General features: G+C 49.9%; 1 protein-coding gene and 1 non-coding gene across 8 annotated transcripts; both read left to right on the forward strand.

Annotated features, from left to right (window-relative positions):
• The first annotated feature begins 2,692 nt into the window (after nt 1-2,692).
• Nucleotides 2,693-18,324, forward strand: PABPC4 (poly(A) binding protein cytoplasmic 4). 7 transcript variants are annotated; one of them, XM_032432211.1, is made up of 17 exons: nt 2,693-3,030; nt 3,420-3,889; nt 6,666-6,859; nt 7,611-7,726; nt 8,996-9,135; nt 9,488-9,582; nt 10,245-10,382; nt 10,996-11,091; nt 13,691-13,963; nt 14,306-14,393; nt 14,536-14,655; nt 15,156-15,242; nt 15,337-15,464; nt 16,407-16,500; nt 16,613-16,743; nt 16,953-17,055; nt 18,015-18,324. In XM_032432211.1, the coding sequence occupies exons 2-16, from the start codon at nt 3,697-3,699 to the stop codon at nt 17,040-17,042; spliced, it is 1,983 nt and encodes a 660-aa protein (XP_032288102.1). In that variant the 5' UTR covers nt 2,693-3,030; nt 3,420-3,696; the 3' UTR covers nt 17,043-17,055; nt 18,015-18,324. The 7 variants fall into 7 exon arrangements, with proteins under 7 accessions (XP_032288102.1, XP_032288130.1, XP_032288120.1 ...); XM_032432239.1 differs by lacking the exon at nt 2,693-3,030 and having other exon boundaries at nt 3,142-3,889; nt 14,536-14,607; XM_032432229.1 differs by lacking the exon at nt 2,693-3,030 and having other exon boundaries at nt 3,142-3,889; nt 14,306-14,378.
• Nucleotides 11,360-11,494, forward strand: LOC116627107. The gene has a single exon (XR_004298428.1). It is a non-coding gene; the product is annotated as a small nucleolar RNA SNORA55 (small nucleolar RNA).
• Nucleotides 18,325-19,717: the final 1,393 nt, after the last annotated feature.

The following is a 19,717-nucleotide window of genomic DNA, read 5'->3' on the forward strand; positions in this document are numbered from 1 at the left end:
ACCAGCGGTGCAGGGAGATTCCTTTTTCTCCACATCCTCACCAACCCTTGTTATTTCTTGTCTTTTTGATTCTAGCCATTCTGACAGGTGTGAGGTGATATCTCACTGCAGTTTTAATTTGCATTTCCCTGATAATGAGTGATGTTGAACATCTTTTCATGTGTCTGTTGGCCCTCTGTATGTCTTTTTAAAAAAAATGTCTCTGTAGGTCTTCTGTCCATTTTTAATCAGATCATTTGGGGTTCTTTTTTTTTTTTTTTTTTGATGTTGAGTTGTCTAAGTCTTTACATATTTTGGATAGTAACCCCTTATCAGCTATGTCATTTGCAAATATCTTCTCCCATTCAGTTGGTTGAATGGCCTGGTCATTTGTCCAGCCTCTTCCCAGCCTGCTTTTAACTCGGATCAAGTACTGTTTGAATTTTGCTGGTCTGGGGTCCAGGTGGCTTTTTTGGTGACTTTACATATCTCTCCCCTCTAAGATGAATTAAGTGATGCCCCTGTATTTAGATGTAGGGAATCCTAATTTTTCTTGCTTTTTCCAGAACCTTGGGAACCATCTGTGATGACTATCCTTTCACTTCCCATGTCCAATTAATCACAAATCATATTAATTTTTTTAAAAAAGTCAAGCCACTTCCTCCATCTCCACAACCACCACCCCAGTGGCCATCACTTCCAGGTCTCCCCGTCCCCACCCTTCTAATCCTTATCCTTTCTGTGGCCAGAGAGGTGTTTTTAAAAATGTAGTTTGAGCCAAGGCACTTCTCTGTTAAAATCCTTCAGTTCTACCCTTTGATCTCAGGATAAAGTCCAAAATGTTTCAAGTCTCCCAAGAGCAGGAGGTCTTTTCCACCTCCCACTGTGCTGCAGTCCTGCAGGCTCAGCTCTGGCCCACTCCCCCTCAGGGCCTTAACACGTGCTGTTCTTGTCTTCCTGTGGGTAACTCCCCTCTCTTCTCAGTACAAGGGTAGCTTGAGAATAATAGCAATTAACATTTACACAAACGACTCATGTGTATTAGCTTGTTCTCACAATAAGTGAGTACCTTTATTAGTTTACTTACAGATTGGAAATCTGAGAGTCAGATGTGAAGAACTTGCTTGCTCGAGGTCATATGGGTAGCAAGCGCCCCCCGCCCCCCCACTAGGCAGTCAGCTGCATGAGGACAGGGATTGTGGGCTTTGCTCATGGGTGCCTAGTATTCATTTGTTGATTTAACAAATATTGAACATTTAGAATGTGCCATGTTAGGCACTGTTCTAGGTCCCTGCTTTCATGAAGCTTATATACAGTGAGAAAAAGACATACTTAGCAGGTAAACACATATTTGAGCAATGTAATTTTAGGTAAATAAGAGCCTTGAAAACAAGAAAACAGGATGGTGTGTTAACGATGAACAGTGTTGGCAGCCTACTTTAGACCACAGGGTAGTCTGGGAAGGCTTCCCTGAGGAGGAGCTCTATCTACAGAAGGAGTATTCCATAAAGGTGTTTCTTGATTTAATGCACCAACTAGACTATAAACTGCGTGAGGCAGAGAGGGACTTTCTCTGCCTTGTCTACCATGGTATCCCCTAGCACCTATACCTGGCATTGGCAGAGAATGAGCCCCAATTAACCATTTTTTTTAAATGAATGAATCTATAAATATGTGTATTTTTTCATTCCTTTACTCACATCAGTGGTTTTCAATGGGACTGTTTGTGTGCCTTCTGGTAATTTCTGGATTCCTTTGTCACAATGATAAGGAGGGTGGTTCCTGGCATTTATGGAAGAAGGGATGCTGTATATCTTGCAACACATCGAGACAGTTCCACATAATGTAGACTTGTCCCATATACCGCATGACTTTCAAATGACCTGTTAGATCCCCGTGTAGATGAAAAAAGTTTTTAACCGTTGAAGCCTACACTGACTCCTTTTTATGTAGAAACAAAGTATTTTTAATTTATTTTTTATTTTTAAAATTTTTACCAAAACGTAGTTGACATATTAGTTTCAGGTATACAACATAGTGGGTCAACACATATATATTAGGAAATGCTCACCACAGTAAGTGTAGCTGTCCTTTGTCACCGCACAAAGTTATTACAATATTCTTGATTGTATTTCCTATGCTGTACTTTTCATCTCCGTGGTTTATTTCATGACCTGTTAATCCCCTTCTCCTACCCCTAAACAGAAACATTTTTGCTCCCTTAAATATCAACTAAATTTCCAGGAAGGCCACCGCCATGTAAAAAGGGGGATGATTGTATTTTGTTCTTTTGAAGCTCTACCAACATTTAATCCCATCACCCATGGATACTCCTGCAGATGTGGCTGTCGGGTTCTGGGTAACTAACTACCTCTACGTCCTAGTACTCTGAAAACTTCAGAATGTCTTCCGTATTTGCGCCAAAACATTTACATGCTGAACCACTTATTATATCACTGTGACTTATTTTATGTCGTCTTTATTTTACAATAAGCAACACACGGATTATAAACGTTGCGCCTGTGGGTGGGTTACAGGTGCTCTGTTCCCGGAGGGCCGGGCGGTGTGCTGCTGTCTACGCGGCGGGCAAGCAGCCCTTGGGTCCGGAGGAGACCCCAGCGGAGCGGTCCTCCGCGCGCCAGGGGTCGCTGTGGCGCCGCGCGGCCGCGCCGGGTCGCTCTCGCGTGGCCGCCCCGCCTCGGGCCCCCGGGCCGAGTGGGCGGGCACGACTGCGCCCAGGTCGCGAGGCGCCCTTCGACCAGCAGCGCCCGGGGCGGGCGAGTATAAATGGAGCGGTGGCTCCCCCGGCCGCCTCTCTCCGCCCCGGGTCGCCGCAGCCTCCGTTGCTTTCGGGCCCTAGCAGCCTGAAGGAAAAACAGGAAAAGATAAAAAAAAAATCCGAAAATGCTTTAAAACCTAAAAAAAAAAAAAAAAACGAGAGAGAGAAAGAAAAAAGCGCATCCTCCTCGGAGAACCCGCGGGGAAGTCACTTCTGCACGCTTCCGGCCTGCCCGCGCCCGCCGCCGCACCTTGGCGTCCGTCGGTCCGGTGGTGAGCCGCCCGCCCGCGTCCACGCGCCTCCGCTCCGTCCGCCCCCGCGCCGCGTGGCAGCCCCGCGCCCGCCGCCCTCGCCCCCCGCGCGTCGGCCCCGGGCGCACCACGTGTCCGCGCTGCCCTTCGCCGGCCCGGCGTGGGAGGAGGCTGCGCGCCCGGCCCCCGGGGCTTGCCGAGTCGGCGCCGACCAAGATTTGGTTTCCCTCTTGCCCTGGCTGCTGTAATCTTAAACCGCCGGGAGCCCGAGGCCTATATTTATAGAGAAACCCGTGTCCCGGAGGCCGCCGTGGGCACCATTTGGTTGCCTCTTGGAGAATTTTTATAATTTGGAGGGGAGTCCCTGTTTTAATACGTTATTTTTTTTTTTTCTCTTTTGAAATTTGGAGCTTCAGACCAGGACAGCTGCAAATTACAAACTCCCAGAGAGGGCCATATTGTTTTTGAGAGCCTTTTGTCTGCGGTTTTGCAGTCTCGAACGAGCTGTCCCTGAACTCCTCCTCCCGGTCCTCCGTCTCTCCGAGCTTGCTCCGGCGTCTCTTAGCTTCACTCTGCCACCTGTGAGCCGCGGCGCGGGCCACGGCTCCGAGAAGAGCCCCTTTTGTCCTGTGTGGTCCCTATTAAGAAGTTCTCCTGGCGGGGCTCGGGGTGGTGGGGGCTGGGGAGATGAACGCTGCGGCCAGCAGCTACCCCATGGCCTCCCTCTACGTGGGTGACCTGCACTCGGACGTCACCGAGGCCATGCTGTATGAAAAGTTCAGTCCTGCGGGGCCTGTGCTGTCCATCCGGGTCTGCCGCGATATGATCACCCGCCGCTCCCTGGGTTATGCCTACGTCAACTTCCAGCAGCCGGCTGACGGTGAGTAGACGCTTATATCCACAAATTCGTGGGATCCTAGGGGACCCTCGGAGTCTACCCCATGGGGGAGGGGGAGACACGGGATACAGGGGTTGAGAATGAAGATCTTGGCATCAGGTGACCGGAGTTTCAGTCTTGCTTCCACCGCTTGCTAACTGGGTGACCTTGGGCTAATCAGTGGTGGCGGTGGGGTTGGAACCCAAGGAGACGGTAAAATAGGATTTGGAGAAAGTCCCTGTCACTCCATTGTGTATATGGTCCTGCTTTAGTGGGACCCTTGTCTGGTCACTGAGCATGGGTTCATGCCCCTCACAGGCCTGCCAAAAAGGCAGAACATTTGAAACACAATTCCTGCAGAAATTTTAGATTCTACAGCTGCCGCCCCTCCCCTACCTTTACCCTGGACTTAGTCTTTTTGCTTTCATACTGATAAGGGGTCTTTCTGGGCAAGTGGGAGGCAGTGGGAACAATTCTGTTCATTTTACTTGAGCAGCGGCTCGTGTTGGCGCCACGAGCCCTGCATGTGCCAGGCCAGCTCCCGGGTCTGTGGCTTTAAAGCTCCTGGGGTGGAGGAGTCCTTTACTCTCTGGATGAAGCCCTGGGCCGTGGAGAAGGGGTGTCCAGGCAGTCTGGGGAAACGCTGCGGGGGAAATCGACTGGGCTGGTGGGGATTATGGGCTCACCTGTGCACAGAGCTTTACCCTTGTCAAAACCCTTTTCCTTCATCCCATCTGAAGAAAATGGGACTCCGGAGAGGGAAAAGGAACTGCAGAAGGTTGAAGGCTTAGCTGGGACTGGCAGCGCAGTGCCCCGCCAGCCCAGACTGGGGCCCTTGCTTGGAACAGTGGAGAGGTATGCTGCAGGCGTGGCCGGAGCGAGGCCAGAGGAAACCTAATCAGGGGCCGCACGTGACTTCAGATTAAAAGGGAACAACTGTAGAGACCATTACTGGGAGAAACAAGCCATTCTATGGCAAAGGATCTCTGGGTCCCTATTTTTGTCCACACTTTGTTCACTGTCCGTGAAGCACAGAGAATGTCACTTGCCCAGGCTGCAGCTGAGACCAGAGAATCCGACTTGTTGAGAGACGAGAGGCGCTGCTACCATCAACTCGCCGTGTGCTCTGGGCTGTGTCTGGCCGGAGGGCACAAAGGTGGCCAAGTGTGGCCTTTTTCCGGGGGGAGTAGTGGGTACATGGGCTGTTGCCTGCCTTTTTGACACTTTCTGAACAAAAGTCCTGTCACTTGGTGATAGTAGCAGAAGCCGTTGGTCAGTGTGTCTGCCAACACATGCCTCTGCAGGACCTCTCCCAGCTATAAATAAGTGCAGCCAGATTTGTTAGACGAAGCCGACTTGCCTACTGCAGCACTGTCTGGAAAGACGCGAAGGAGCTGTGTAGAAAGGGCTCCTTCCTGCTAGTCAGTGAGACCCTGGGGTCCCAGGCTGTTGGTCCCAGATAAACCATCAGGAGCGACGGCTTCTGTACCTGGACTTCTCCTGAGTTGGATCTGTCCAGTCTGCTTTCCCTGACCTTCCCTCCCATACTCAACCAGCCCACCTGAGAAGGTGGGAAAGGTGGTTGGAGATGAATGAAAACGAGATACTCCTTCCGCTGACTGGACAGCTGAGCTTGTGGAGGGCCAGAGTTAGGGAATTTTGTCCCTGTCTTAAGTGAGGTGGTACCTTGGGACAGGAGAACCCCCACCCCCGTGCCCCTGATCCCCTCATGGAGGAGATTCTGGGGTGGTTCATTGCATAAGTCAGGAAAAGTGGCCACCAGCTCTGGGAGTTTGTTATGACCGCTAAGAGAAGCGCTCCTGCTGACAGGTGGTGGTACGTCTTAGCTTCTGGTCCTTTAAGCGGTCTCTGGTACACACATGGATTTGTTGGGAAGCTAGGGAAGCGTCCCAAGGCACTGGATGGAGAACTTGGTTGGGCACCAGGGCATTTGAAGTTCTGGAATTTCACGGAACTCAGATTAAGACTTGAGAAGGCCTGGAAACCACGAGGTGCAGAGCCTACTCTGCTACGTGCTTAGAAAGATGCGGTTTCATCCTCATCGTCCTGATGCTAAAAAGACTTTCCATGCGTGACCGTTAGTATCTGTCATTTTGAGGTTTTTGAATCAATTTCTGTTCTCAGAAATTGAAAATATAAGAAACTGGGCTGAATTCAGGGATAGCACATTCTCCCCAGTCAGTCACTCCTAGATTTTGTTCTGTCATTTGTCTTGTAGACGGATCGTAGACAAAATGACGACAGCTAGTTGGTAATTTGATACAATACCTTACTGAAAAATAATCAGAAAGTCTGGTATTAGTTTCTTAATCACCAATTAGCTGCATGGCTTAGCCATCCTGGACATACGTTTGCTCATTTTATGAAGTAGATAGCATCACCTGTCCCACCCGCGTCACCGCGGGTGGTAACCAGCAGTCCTCATAACTGTTACCGCTTAGTCAAATGTGCGGTATTGTGATTTGATCTTGGTGCCAGAAGGCCATTTAGATGATCTCGCCTAACCCCCTTACCCAACAAGGGTGCAGCCCAGAGGGCTGGAGACTTCTGTCAGGATGTGGATCAACTGGCCAGAATGTCTACCCTCAGGAGCAACACGGGCTAGAGGGAGCTGATGCCCTTTAGTTTTAATAGAGTTGCCTTTTATCAGAGTGATTACCTTGAAAAGTCCTACAGTCATCTGTTCCTGGGATGGTGGCAGTCGTCAACACGAGGTGACGTTTTATATCCTTGACTGAAATGTGTTTCTCTCTTGCAGCTGAGCGGGCCTTGGATACCATGAACTTTGATGTGATTAAGGGAAAGCCAATCCGTATCATGTGGTCTCAGAGGGATCCCTCTTTGAGAAAATCTGGTGTGGGAAACGTCTTCATCAAGAATCTGGACAAATCTATAGATAACAAGGCACTTTATGATACTTTTTCTGCTTTTGGAAACATTCTGTCTTGCAAGGTAAGCACCCGTTAAAGGACTTCAGAATAATTACTGACTCATGAGAACAAGAGAAATACTAAAGGGGGAACAGCCTTGGAATTGGGCGACAGGATATGGTCATTTTTGAAATGCTGGAAATGGCTCTGCAGCCTAAAAGTTCCCTGTAGGTAATCTTGTGCCACAACCCAGCATGACCAGCAGGTGCTTTTGTGTCTTTGTTTATTCGTCCCTCTGCCTAAAATATCCTTCCTGTTTCCTACCTTTGGAGGGCATCAAAGGGTTTCTCCTTTCTGGGGGGGAACCAGAGCAGTGCCTCAGGTCTCCAGGTGGCTGTACTTGGTCATTTCAGAAGCATAAAATCATCTTCTTCCTTCTCTGTGCACCTGTTTATGTGGAGAATTTTGTACAACTGGTGTGGTGGTTGTTTACATGTCTAACTCCGCACTAGACTGAAATTCTGTTGTGGGCTTGGAAAATGGTCACTTTTTTGGCAGCAAGGTGCTTTTGCCCCCAAATCTCAAGGTCTTTTAATGAAATAAAACACTTGGAATAGAAGCAGCCTAATAGTGGCTGCCATTTGTAAATGGAGCATCACTGGGTGCCTGGTAGTGTGCTCCGTGTTAGGAAAACTCGGCGTGCTGTAGTCTCCTGTCTGGACCGTGCATGGGCTAACGGCCTCCCAGACGCTGGCAGCTGGGTAGAAGACCACGTGGTTCTCAACCCTTTGGAGATGCCAGTGGTGCTATAGTGGTCTGCTTGTCTTTGCCAGGTGGTGTGTGATGAGAACGGCTCTAAGGGTTATGCCTTTGTCCACTTCGAGACGCAAGAGGCTGCTGACAAGGCCATCGAGAAGATGAACGGCATGCTCCTCAATGACCGCAAAGTGTGAGTGTCCCAGTCCGGAGCAACAGCCATCGCATGAGCCAGCCGTGGCCCCACCTCGGTATTAACTGGCACACAAGGCGGCTACTGGTTCTCTCGGCCCAAGTGTGGCCTGCTCCTACCTCTCCACTCCAGGGCTGGTGAGTCTCCCTGCCCGAGCCGTGGCAGCCCTTTGACTCGCCAAGGTGGGCTTCCTGCCCAAGCCATGGCCTGCCTGCCGCCTCTCCCTTAAAAGCATCATCCGTCTGTGGGTTTTGTGAGCACCGGCAACTGGGGCTTGCTGGAAGGCAGCTATGAGCCCTTTCTGAGCAGGGGTCTTGGCCAGCGGCAGAGTGGAGAGGGCCCTGGACTGACCAGGAGCTGTGTACTAGCCATGTGACCTTGGCCTTCCCGTGACTCAGGTCTGTCCATGGGGTCATTTGCTAGGGGTTGATGCCAAATTGTCCCAAGATCTCCAGTTGGCTAACTTATGACTCAGTGACCTTCTCATACAAGGCTGGTTGCACAGTAATACTTAATTTGGTTATAATGAAGAATCTCATCTGATGGCAGAAGACGCTGTTCCTAATAGACCTTGTTGCTTTAGTGTGGTTATTGCAGAATAGGGAGGGGGGGTCTTAGCTAAGCCATGGCAGGGAGAGAAGGGATAATAAGTCTTGGCTATAGCAAGCAAAAATCATTTCTATTCTTTGTGGGGCGCCTTTTTATGTTGAACAGACCAGGGGATGGATTACATTGATAATGTGTATGTGGCCAGTGGTGAAGTCTTACAAAGGTATCACTTGAAAGAGATCTAAAGATTTTTCAGCGTATGGATACATTTTCCCACTTGTGTCAACAACACCAGAATGAGGCCAGTGCAAAAGCAAAGGCTACTTCATAGTTCACTCTAGCAGTCTCACCCCTAGGGCTAACCCCTGTTAACAGTTTGGTTTGTATCCTTCCAGACCTTTTCTATGCATTTACATAGATGCACAGAAATGAACATTTTAAAAACATGGTCATCAGGTTTCTTCACGAAGGCAGTGTGATGTGGTAGGAGTAGCCCTGGTCTGAGCCAGGAGTCCTGGGGCTGGTCCTTGCAGGACAGTCCTGCCTCTCTCTTTCTGCTGGGGAGTCGGGGCGTCTCTGAGCTTGCTGTCTTGGTGGTTGGATGGGGACTCGTGTGTTTTAACCTCTCCTGTCAGCCTTTAACCTATATTCCTTTGGGCCCCTGGAAATCATGATTTTTGTTCTTCTGGGTGTTCACTGTTTTCCATGGTCTCTTTTTAGGTTTGTGGGCAGATTCAAGTCTCGAAAAGAGCGGGAAGCTGAGCTTGGAGCCAAAGCCAAGGAGTTCACCAATGTTTATATCAAAAACTTTGGGGAAGAGGTGGATGATGAGAGTCTGAAAGAGCTATTTAGCCAGTTTGGTAAGTTGGGCTTCTTCACCCCATGTGCCCCCTTCTGCAGTCCACCGGACCTACAACTCCTCCTGTATCTTAGTCGTTTAAGAGATGAGGGCGCCTAGGCCCAGAAGTAAACTACCTTGCATGACAGGGTCACAGAGTAGATAGGAATAGACTCTTGGCTTCATCTTACCTCATCCCAGCCCCAGAGCCGTCTCAGTAGCTTGGTCAGAAGTAGAAGGCCAGGCACGGCGCCTCTTTCTAGAGTCCATCTGGGTTCAGCAAGAGTTGGCTTCATTTGGGCTCCTAGAGAAGCCTTCTCTCCTTGAGCTGTAACAGAGATGGTGTTACTAATAGTTCTGTCCTTTGGTAATAGGTAAGACCCTAAGTGTCAAGGTGATGAGAGATCCCAGTGGGAAATCCAAAGGCTTTGGCTTTGTGAGTTACGAAAAACACGAGGATGCCAATAAGGTGAGAGTCCCACGAGGGTTGGGGAAACATTTGCAGGAAGTGGCCCCGAGTGTGGGCAGGGCCTGGCTGGCACATGGCCGAGCGGAGCGGGCATTGCCCGAGTGTCATAGTGATGTCGTTCCTGGCCTGAGGGGACTTGACGTGCTAATCCGGCATTTAGCTGTTTCCAGAGCACTTGGCACCTACCTGTCACCTAGCTCTGTACGGTGCCCTGTAGGGTGAAAGAATAGGATGGGTGTTTGCTCCCCTTCCTAGTGAGGGGGCTCAGGGCCCCAGGAGTTGCTGACTTGCTGGCAGTAGCAGCTGCTTACGGGGAAAGCATGGTGCTGGGCGCTCAGCGTGCACCACTCGCTCCCCACAGAACGGGAGAGACTCAGCGACACCCAGATTAGCAGCCTGGGCTCATGTCTGCCACGCTTGTATTTATAAAACTACAATTTTTTTCTGTATCATCTGGACCAATAACCCATTTAAGTAGTAACCCCATTTTACTCACGAGGAAGTTTGGATCTGCTTAGCTGACTTCAGATGGAATAAAATTAATTTTTAGCCCTATAGGAAAGATTTCCTTCTCTTGGAATGTTGTGGTGGGACTTTCAGGCGTCCAGAGCAAGGCCCCTGCCTCTGCGTCTTGATTTTTAAGACCTGTGTTTCCTCTTTAGGCTGTGGAAGAGATGAATGGAAAAGAAATCAGTGGGAAAGTGATTTTTGTAGGCCGTGCCCAGAAGAAAGTGGAACGGCAGGCTGAGTTAAAGCGGAAATTTGAACAGCTAAAACAAGAGAGAATTAGTCGGTATCAGGTGAGAGGGGCTCTTGGCACAGCCTCCCACCCAGGGGTTTACTATGGAATACTGGCAAGAGCACCCTTAGGTTTAGCAGGCTTTCTCTTTGGGCACCTGGAATCTGCCTCTTCCTCTCCTTTCTCCCGAGATCCTCAGGTGTAAAAGGAAATACCAGATACAGCAACGATTCTAGAACAAGGGCAAAAGATTGATTCATTCGTTTAGGGACTCATTCTGGAAGCCTCAGTCTGTTGTTCTTACTTGTGTGGGTTCTTTTTACTTAAATGATTACCCTTTGTTGGAGCGGTGGCAGGAGCCCCACTGGGGCCAGCAGTCAGCCAGAGGAGCTGTGCAGAAAGCCAGGCCCACACTGAGGGTCCTGTCAGAGTCCGCGGCAGGAGTCTCAATCCTGAGCCTGCCTCAGAATCCCCTGCAGGGCTTGTGAAAATGTGGCTTTCAGAACCCCAGAATTTCTGATTCAGTAGATTGGGGTTTGGGCCCGAGAAGTTGCATTTCTAAGAAATACCCAAGGAGCGGGGCTGCTGTTGGTCTAGGACCACATTTTGACAACCAGGGTCTTAGGGCATATGTGGGGTACAGACGTGCATTAATGGTGATCCTTCTGCTTCAGGGGGTGAATCTCTACATTAAGAACTTGGATGACACCATTGATGATGAGAAGTTAAGGAAAGAGTTTTCTCCTTTTGGATCAATCACCAGTGCTAAGGTATTTTATATTGAGATTTGGGATCGAAAGTAGAAATTACAACTTTTTAGAGATTTATTGGCATTTGTTTCATTGAAGGAGTGGAATCTAGATCGTGTTCATTTCTGAGGATAGATACCACATTAATCTAGCAAATTCCTCCTGGCGTTCAGTTACGCATCTGAGTATATGCTCTGGAGAAGGGCGTTCCATGAGGTATACATTGCACTGTCTCCCAGGCACTGAGGTGTGGCGGTGAATCTGAGCAGGCCCTCCTATTGACCCCTAAGCACCTGAATCTTTCCCATTCTTTGCTGCTCTGTGCTGGCGTGGGGACAGATGGTGCAACAGTATGAGCAGAGGAAATCCAGACAGGTTGTTTTCCATTTGTCTTGGGGCCTGTCTCTACGACTCTGCCACACTTCCTCCTTGAACAAAGGTATTTTGAGGACTTGGGAACTGGGTTTGGGAACTTCTGTCCTGGCCTTACAAAGCTAAGAGGAGTGGAAAGATGGCTCTTACACGTTTTGCAGTGTGCATCGGTTGCTTGGTTTTCTTTGGTAATCCTATCAACTGATGCAGCAGGGTGAATGCATATGAATCCCCTCCTAAAGATAAGGAATTAGAGTCCTTGAGCAGGAGAACACTGGTTTCGTGAGGATGGAGCGCGCTCGGCCTTGGCCCGTGGTGGGTGTGATGGGAAGTGATGCGTGTGAAGGTTTTGGATCCTAGTCGGATGCAGACGCTGCTGCTCCGCGAAGGTGCAGCACACGTCAGAGTCCTCCTGGGGCTGAGAACGGAGGCCGAGTGCGCTGGTAAAGACGTGGTGACCCTGCCTTGGCCCTTAGCTTTACGTCACGCACAACCTGGGAGCGTCGTAAAGGAACGTCAGTTGTAGCAGGGAGGTGATCAGGGGCCACCCTGTCGGGGTTCCTTGTTTCCTCGCCCCTTCCCTCTTACCACCTCCTTGACTGGCCACTGGCCTTCATCGGTGTGAGGAATGATGGTCTCTCCTTGCTTATCAGCACAATGTTCGAGTTGGTATTTGTAGGAAGAGGATAAAAGAACCGTGTCTTGCAAGTTTCACAGGCCCCATTTTCAAGATCAGGGTGTCATGTTTTCAGAGACTGCGTTGGCCCATCTCATTGATAGAGCCGTTGGGTTGGTACGCATCCTTACTTTCATGTCCTCCACCTCAGGAGGGCTGTCCAGGCAGCAAGCTAAGACACAAAATGATGCCAAGCACACATTGTCCTGTTGCTATCAATGTTTCTGAGGAGGTAGGCCAGGGGGGAGCTACAAGTCACCTTTTTAGGTGAGGAAAAGAACTGTCTGAATGACTAGCCGTCTGTGGGAAAAGATGGCCTGAACCGGTAGACCTGTGGCTTTGTGGCAGTTTGCCTTAGAGGATCTCGTGGGCATCAAGCTTCAGAGAGAGGGCAAGCGTTTCACATAGCTTAGGGGCACCTAGCCTAGGTGGCTCAGTCGGTTAAAAATCTGACTCTTGATTTCGGCTCAGGTCATGATCTCAGGGTCCTGAGATTAAGCCCCACATCTGGGCTCTGTGCTGAGTGTGGAGCCTGCTTTTAAAATTCTATCCCTCTGGGACAGCTGGGTGGCTCAGTCAGTTAAGCGGCTGCCTTTGGCTCAGGTCATGATCCCAGGGTCCTGGGATGGAGCCCCGCATCGGGCTCCCTGCTCGGCGAGGAACCTGCTGCTCTCCTGCTCGTGAGTGCTCTCTCCCTCCCTCTCTCTCTCTCTCTCTGACAAATAAATAAAAATCTTAAAAAAAAAAAAAGATTCTCTCCCTCTGCCCACCCCTGCTTCCATTTATTCATGCACTCTCTCTCAAAAAATAAATAAGATCTTTTTAAAGGGGGGGCGGGGGCACTTGAGTGACTCAGTCGGTTGGGCATCTGCCTTCAGCTCAGGTCATGAACCCAAGGGCCTGGAATCAGGCCCCTCGTCAGGCTATCTGCTCAGCGGGGAGCCTGCTTCTCCCTCTGCCGCTCCCTGTACTTGTGCTCTATCTGTCTCAAATAAATAAAAATCTGAAAAAAAAAAAAAAATCGCAGAGCTTAGAAATTGCTGAACTGGGACTAGAATCCAGCTGTCTCTCCTAGCTGGTCACCTTTCTGCCGTTAACTCCCATTGAATTAATGGTGGCAGTCATTGGTTTTGTAACTCCTGCGTGTATGTGGTATTTCAAAAGCATATCCTAACCTTGCTAAGAGATGATAAAAGTTTTGTTCACCAAGGTCTTGGGCAGATGAGTTTTACAAGTAAACAGCTTAACACTGTCCAGATCTCTGTCGGGTATCCAAAGGTAGCTACTACGCTTCTAGGTGTCAGGAAATATCTTTGGGTTCCTGGTTTAACCATTAGCCATATCATAGTGTTTAGAAACTTTTAGGATCACCTGGGGATCTAACAAACAAAATGCCTAGGTCCTCTCCTTAGAGGTTGTGACTTAATTGGTCTGGGGTACATCCCATGACAGGGCTAGAACCCTTGCCCTAGACTTGGGAACTGTTTGCGGCAGAAACCAGGTTTTTTTGGCTCTTAATAGCTGTCCCCCAAACTAGAACACCTTTTCCTTAAGTAGCTGGTCCCTTTGTAGGTAATGTTGGAGGATGGGAGAAGCAAAGGGTTTGGCTTTGTCTGCTTCTCATCTCCTGAAGAGGCGACCAAAGCAGTCACCGAGATGAACGGACGCATCGTGGGCTCCAAGCCACTATATGTCGCCCTGGCCCAGAGGAAGGAAGAGCGAAAGGCTCACCTGACCAACCAGTACATGCAGCGGGTGGCTGGAATGCGAGCACTCCCTGCCAATGCCATCTTAAATCAGTTCCAGCCTGCAGCCGGTGGTTACTTCGTGCCAGCAGTCCCACAGGTGGGTCAGCTTGTGTGCCTGGGTCTTTGGAACCTGCCCCCCGACGGCTGTTCCCGCAGCCCGTGGTGGTTGGGGTGAGGGGTTTTGGATATTGGAGTTCAGAAGGTGAGAGTAAGGACCCATGAAAATGAAGATTTATTCATTCTCTCACTCACTCTCTCGCAGTAGTGAGTTAGAATGAAAGAATCCCCGTTAACTGGCCTTCCCTCCCCCAGGCCTTTGAGTACTCAGAGAATGTCTTGAATAACTAGCCTCGGGCCTGGCAGTGAGATGAGATGAGACACTTCTCTCATGCGGATTCAGGTCCTTCAAATAAAAGGGCTTGGGTGCTCTTCCTTGCAGGCCCAGGGAAGACCTCCGTATTACACACCCAACCAGTTAGCACAGATGAGGCCCAACCCCCGCTGGCAGCAAGGTGGGAGACCTCAAGGTAGGTGGTGGGGAGTGCTGGTTCCATCACCCGGGATAGGCCTCCCCAGGCTCCCTGCCTCTCCTCCTCACCCCCTCTGAGGCGCAGCCTAGGTTCTGGTCCACATGCTTCATCAGTGATGCACAATTTTTGTCTTCACCAGGCTTCCAAGGAATGCCAAGTGCTATACGCCAGTCTGGGCCTCGTCCCGCTCTTCGCCATCTGGCTCCAACTGGTAATGCTCCGGCCTCTCGCGGCCTCCCTACTACCGCTCAGAGAGTCGGTGAGCAAACTGGCCTTGAGAAGTGTGGCCTGGGGAGGAGGGAGTCAGGTTGGCTAGGCCCTGCCCAGGGTTGGTCAGTTTGTTGGGCCCACGTTCCAGTTCCGGTCCTGTAATCATGGCTGTGTGCTCTGGTTGGTCCTTAAGGAGCAGAGAAACAGTGGGAGTTCTAGGAGTGTCGGTGACTTTAAGGATTCTGCTTATTGGTGACTCATGTGAGAAAGCTTAATTATAGAAGCCTATTAGCTGGATGATTATAGAGGCAGCCTATTCTTTTGGGTGGGGTTGGGAGATTGAAGGAAACTGTTCTTTACAGACTATGTCCCGTATTCCAAGAGGTGGAGAGAGTTGTGTGTTCTCTGTTGGCTGCTCCTCGAAAGTAGCAGTCGTGGTCCCGTGTGCGATGTGTTGTGTGAACAGGCTTTGGAATGGCTCCTTCCGTGGGACGTGGCCAGTTGGACATCCGCTGCCGACACTGATGTGCATTTGCTGGTCTGTTGTAGGGTCTGAGTGCCCGGACCGCTTGGCTATGGACTTTGGTGGGGCTGGTGCCGCCCAGCAAGGGCTGACTGACAGCTGCCAGTCTGGAGGTGGTATTGGATGCACACAGAATGGGGAAAGATGGGATTTGACGGGTCTTTGCCCAGACTGATGGGCTTTAATTTTGCTTGTTCTTTTCCTAAGGTGTTCCCCCAGCCGTGCAGACCTTAGCACCTCGTGCTGCTGTCGCTGCTACTGCCCCTCGGGCTGTCGCACCTTACAAATACGCCTCCAGTGTCCGCAGCCCTCACCCTGCCATCCAGCCCCTGCAGGTGAGGCCCACCAAACAGAATGCTAAAAGGATCTCCCCTGTTGGCACTTGATTGAAAAGGTGCCTTGCTTTGATTCCTCCAACAGGTATTAAATGCCCGCTGTGTCAGGGTGCCGTGTTTTCTGTGGTGACACTACCTCTCGGGCTCTCTCTGCTGGGAGAGAAGGGGCTGGGAAGTATTCCTCCCCGTAGTAGTCTACTCAGAAATGCCCCAGCAGAAACAGCTGCTGTTTCCGCCCTCCTTTGTACAACATGTGTGTGCTCGCTTAGCTCTTTGAGCTGCTCACGCCCACTGGCCGAGTTGATCCTTAGCTGCTCTGCGAGACTGGGACTTGCAGGCAGGAAAGAGCTTCATCTGGCAGAAGAGAAGTTCGGCTTCAGAGATCTTAAGTTGGGATGGGGGACTGGACCCAGAGTCCAGGAGTAATTTGCTTAGAGGAGCTGCAGTCTGCCTTGTGGCCCCTAAGTCGCCTGCTCGTGCTTCATGCTGTCTAAATGCGAGATGCCTCAGAACTCTGCTTACGTAAAATAGTTTTTACCTTCAGAGCCTTCCTTTTAGGGCTGGGACTGGCGTTGACAATGCATGTTGACAGTCCTCAAGCATTTGATAGAATAAAAACATTTGGTACAATAAAGTGATGTGGGATGTAATTATAAATGGAATCATTTGATGATTGCTGAGCCTTGTAGGTTTATTTTCTTAGTCATTTCCTTTCCCTTTTAATAGCATGTGGTTTTTATTGTAGTTGGTTTTGTGTTCAAGCCTATAACACTCTGTTGCTCCTGTAACCCCTCATCCCCCAAGCTTGCCATTAGTTCCTTGGCACCAAGGACACCCACCTCCATCTCTGTCACAGAGTAGGCTTTCAGACTGAGTGGTCAGGCTCAGGACCATCGAGCGTCCTTTCCGTGTTGCTAACCTGCTGCCTCTCCTGGTTCCCAGGCACCGCAGCCTGCGGTCCACGTGCAGGGGCAGGAGCCCCTGACCGCCTCCATGCTGGCCGCAGCGCCCCCCCAGGAGCAGAAGCAGATGCTGGGTGAGTGAGCCATGTGTTTGCAGGAGAGGGGGCCAGAGCCTGGCACTGACCCGGACACCAGTGTCCATTCACTGGGATTCACCCTGGGCTTTAATTAGATCTCCTCCCCCAGGAGAACGTTTGTTCCCGCTCATCCAAACCATGCATTCAAACCTGGCTGGGAAAATCACGGGCATGCTGTTGGAGATTGACAACTCTGAGCTGCTGCACATGCTTGAGTCCCCCGAGTCGCTCCGCTCCAAGGTGAGCTGGTCCCCAGGCCCTGCAGGGGGAGGCGGGTCTGCTGTCTCCCGACCCTCTCGTCGCGCCTCGCCTGTGACTTGAGAGCTGCTGTGGGTGGGAATTAGGAGGAGTGGGCAGCACCCGGCAACACCACTGCTGGGCCCCGCGCGCCAGGGAGGGGCCGAGGGCCTGTGCTCAGATGTCACTAACCACCTGGAGATTGCTCACAGGTGGATGAAGCTGTGGCGGTTCTGCAGGCTCATCATGCCAAGAAAGAAGCTGCCCAGAAGGTGGGCGCTGTTGCCGCTGCTACCTCTTAGCCAAGGAAAAACCGTATGTTTGGCTGTTTTTGTTTTCTGCAATGGCTTTGACTTGTGACAATCTTCCTAAAAGATTACTTAGAGCCACTCTAACCCGGTACCTTGGACAGGCAGTCACCTGGGTTCTGTCTGTCATCTGGAAGAGTTAATTTGGAGAAAAGAGAGAACAGGTTGTAAACTATAAGGAGCAGACAGTTTTCTGTAGAAGGAGCCCCTGGTTAGATGAATGACCTTTTTGGGTTAGAATAATGACAGATAAGGCGTCATAATCAGATCCCACAGCCTCATTTCTATGAACATATCTCCCTGGTTTGGCTTGAGGTTGGTGAGAGCAGCTGTGTGTGCAGCCGCCACGTGGCTCTGGGAACACAAGGGGCACGGGCCCTGGTGTCGGAGTGGGAGAGACAGACACACCTGACTACAGTTACAGGGTGTGTTCTAGTCCACTTCTGACCCTGGCAGCTGTGGCCCCCAGCCGCAGGGGCGGGGGTGAGTGAGGCTTAACTAGGACCTATGACCAGGACTGGCGGGTGCCTCCTCATGGAGGAAGGAGAGGACCAGACAAACCAGAGGCGAGGGGAAAGGACGCATGGTAAGGGCCCAGACCCTTCGTTTGGATTTAAGCAAGAGAATGGTAGCTTTGAGTACAGGATGGCCAGGAAGGGCGTGGGGCTTTATAGTACCTAGCTAGCCTCAGAGTGGGTGATTCTCAGCCAGGAGTTCCCCCTCAGAGGACATTTGCCAATGGAGACATATTTTGGGTTGTCACAGCTGGAGATGTGTCACTGGCATCCAGTGGGTAGAGGCTAGGGATACTGCTAAATGTCCCACAGTGCCCAGGACAGCCCCAACAAAATCGTCCTGCCCGAATGTCAGGAAGCACTGCTCTCGCAATACCTTTTTATAAGCCGGAGATTCAGTGCATCTCAGGTTTTTCTGATTATGTATTTAATTTGTGTTGGTGCTTTTCAGGATTCAAAAGCCAAATAACCCCTCCTGGAATTCAGCTCAAGGTTTGAAGATTTCTAGCGTGTCCTATGGACCTCAACACCAAGAACCACAAATTGGAAATTTAATAGGTCATTTTGTATCAAAAGGTCAATTATGAAGCACCTAGAATTTTTCAATTAAAAGAATATATTCTCTGGGTTCTGCTATGGCCCAGACAGTGTTAACTTTTTTTTCTATTGTGGGTTTTGATTTTTTTCCCCCAGAAATTGGTTTTATTTGATGTACCCAAGTCTTAAGTTTCTCAATAAAGAAAAAAATCTCCATAAAACTGCCTGTACTGTTTCACTCTGTTAAATCCAGTTTTCACTTGGAAGTAATTTTAGGATGTATTTAGAGTCAAATGAAGTTCTGTATAGCTTATCGTTTCCTGATGGGTTATAAACAGACTATTAGCAATGGTATACAGAACTGTCCCATTGCGTTCTCTTGTGGGAGGACCTTTATAATGGACCCCCATTTAACCTGTAGAAACCTATAGAAATCTGATCATAGCAGACCTTGGGTCTGACCCAGAAGAACTGGGTGCAGGGTAGGGTTGGCTCATGTCTGAAGGATGTATGGTGAGATAGGCAGAACCCAGCCCTCCCTCCTTGGATGTGTTAGCTGGCATTTATGGGTCCCCTCTTCTGCAGTCGATTATGCAACTAAGGTTTCCTCTGGCAATGGGAAAAGGCTTGGGGCTAGGTCTGAGTGGCAACAGCAAACAAATGCTGGAGTCCTAAGCACTTTGTGGTTCCTTTAGTCCTCAAAACAGCCCTCACCTGGCCAAGGTCAACCAGTCTGCTTGCCCTCCCTGTCCTCTAGGAACACTTTTTACCTTCCTTGAAATCTGGCAGGTTGTCTTTACTCGGGACCTTACCCAGGGGGTCATTTTCCTTGGAATATTCTTCCCTCTTAGCAGTTAGCAGACTCCCCATTTTCTTTAAGGTCTGGTCTCACCTTAAGTAAAGGCTGATTCACTTACGCACAGCAAAGGAAACAACAAAACTGGGACAACCTACTGAAGGAGAAGATACTTGTAGACATCCAACAAAGGGTTAGGATCTAAAATATATAAAGAAGTACAACTCAGGGCGCCTGACTAGCTCCGTTGGTAGAGCATGCAACATTTAGTCTCAGAGTCGTGAGTTTGAGCCCCATGTTGGGCATAGAGCCTAGTCCAAAAAAAAAAAAAAAAGGAAAACCAAATAATCCAATTAAAACATGGCGGCAGACATGAACAGACATTTTTCCAAAGACAGATGGCCAATAGACATGGAAAGATGTCACCACTCATCAGGGAAATGCAAATCAAGACGACAATGAAATATCACCTCACACCTGTCAGAATGGCTAAAATCACAAGAAACAAGTGTTGACCTGGAGAAATAGGAACTCTTGTGCACTGGGAGTGGTAATGCAAACTGGTGCAGCCACTCTGGAAAGCAATATGGAGGTTCCTAAAAAAAAATACAATTACCCAATCCACTAATCACACTATTGGGTATTTACCTAAAGAATACGAAAATACTGGGTGGCTCATTAAGTGTCCACCTTTGGCTTAGGTCATGATCCCAGAATCCCGGGATGGAGCCTCCCCCATCGTGCTTGGCTCGGTCTGCTTCTCTCCCTCTGCTCCTCACCCCCCCGCATAGTTCTCTTTTTCACCCTCAAGTGGGCAAATA

Source organism: Phoca vitulina, unplaced genomic scaffold, assembly GCF_004348235.1.
Source record: "Phoca vitulina isolate PV1807 unplaced genomic scaffold, GSC_HSeal_1.0 scaffold2, whole genome shotgun sequence".
Lineage (NCBI taxonomy): Eukaryota > Metazoa > Chordata > Mammalia > Carnivora > Phocidae > Phoca > Phoca vitulina.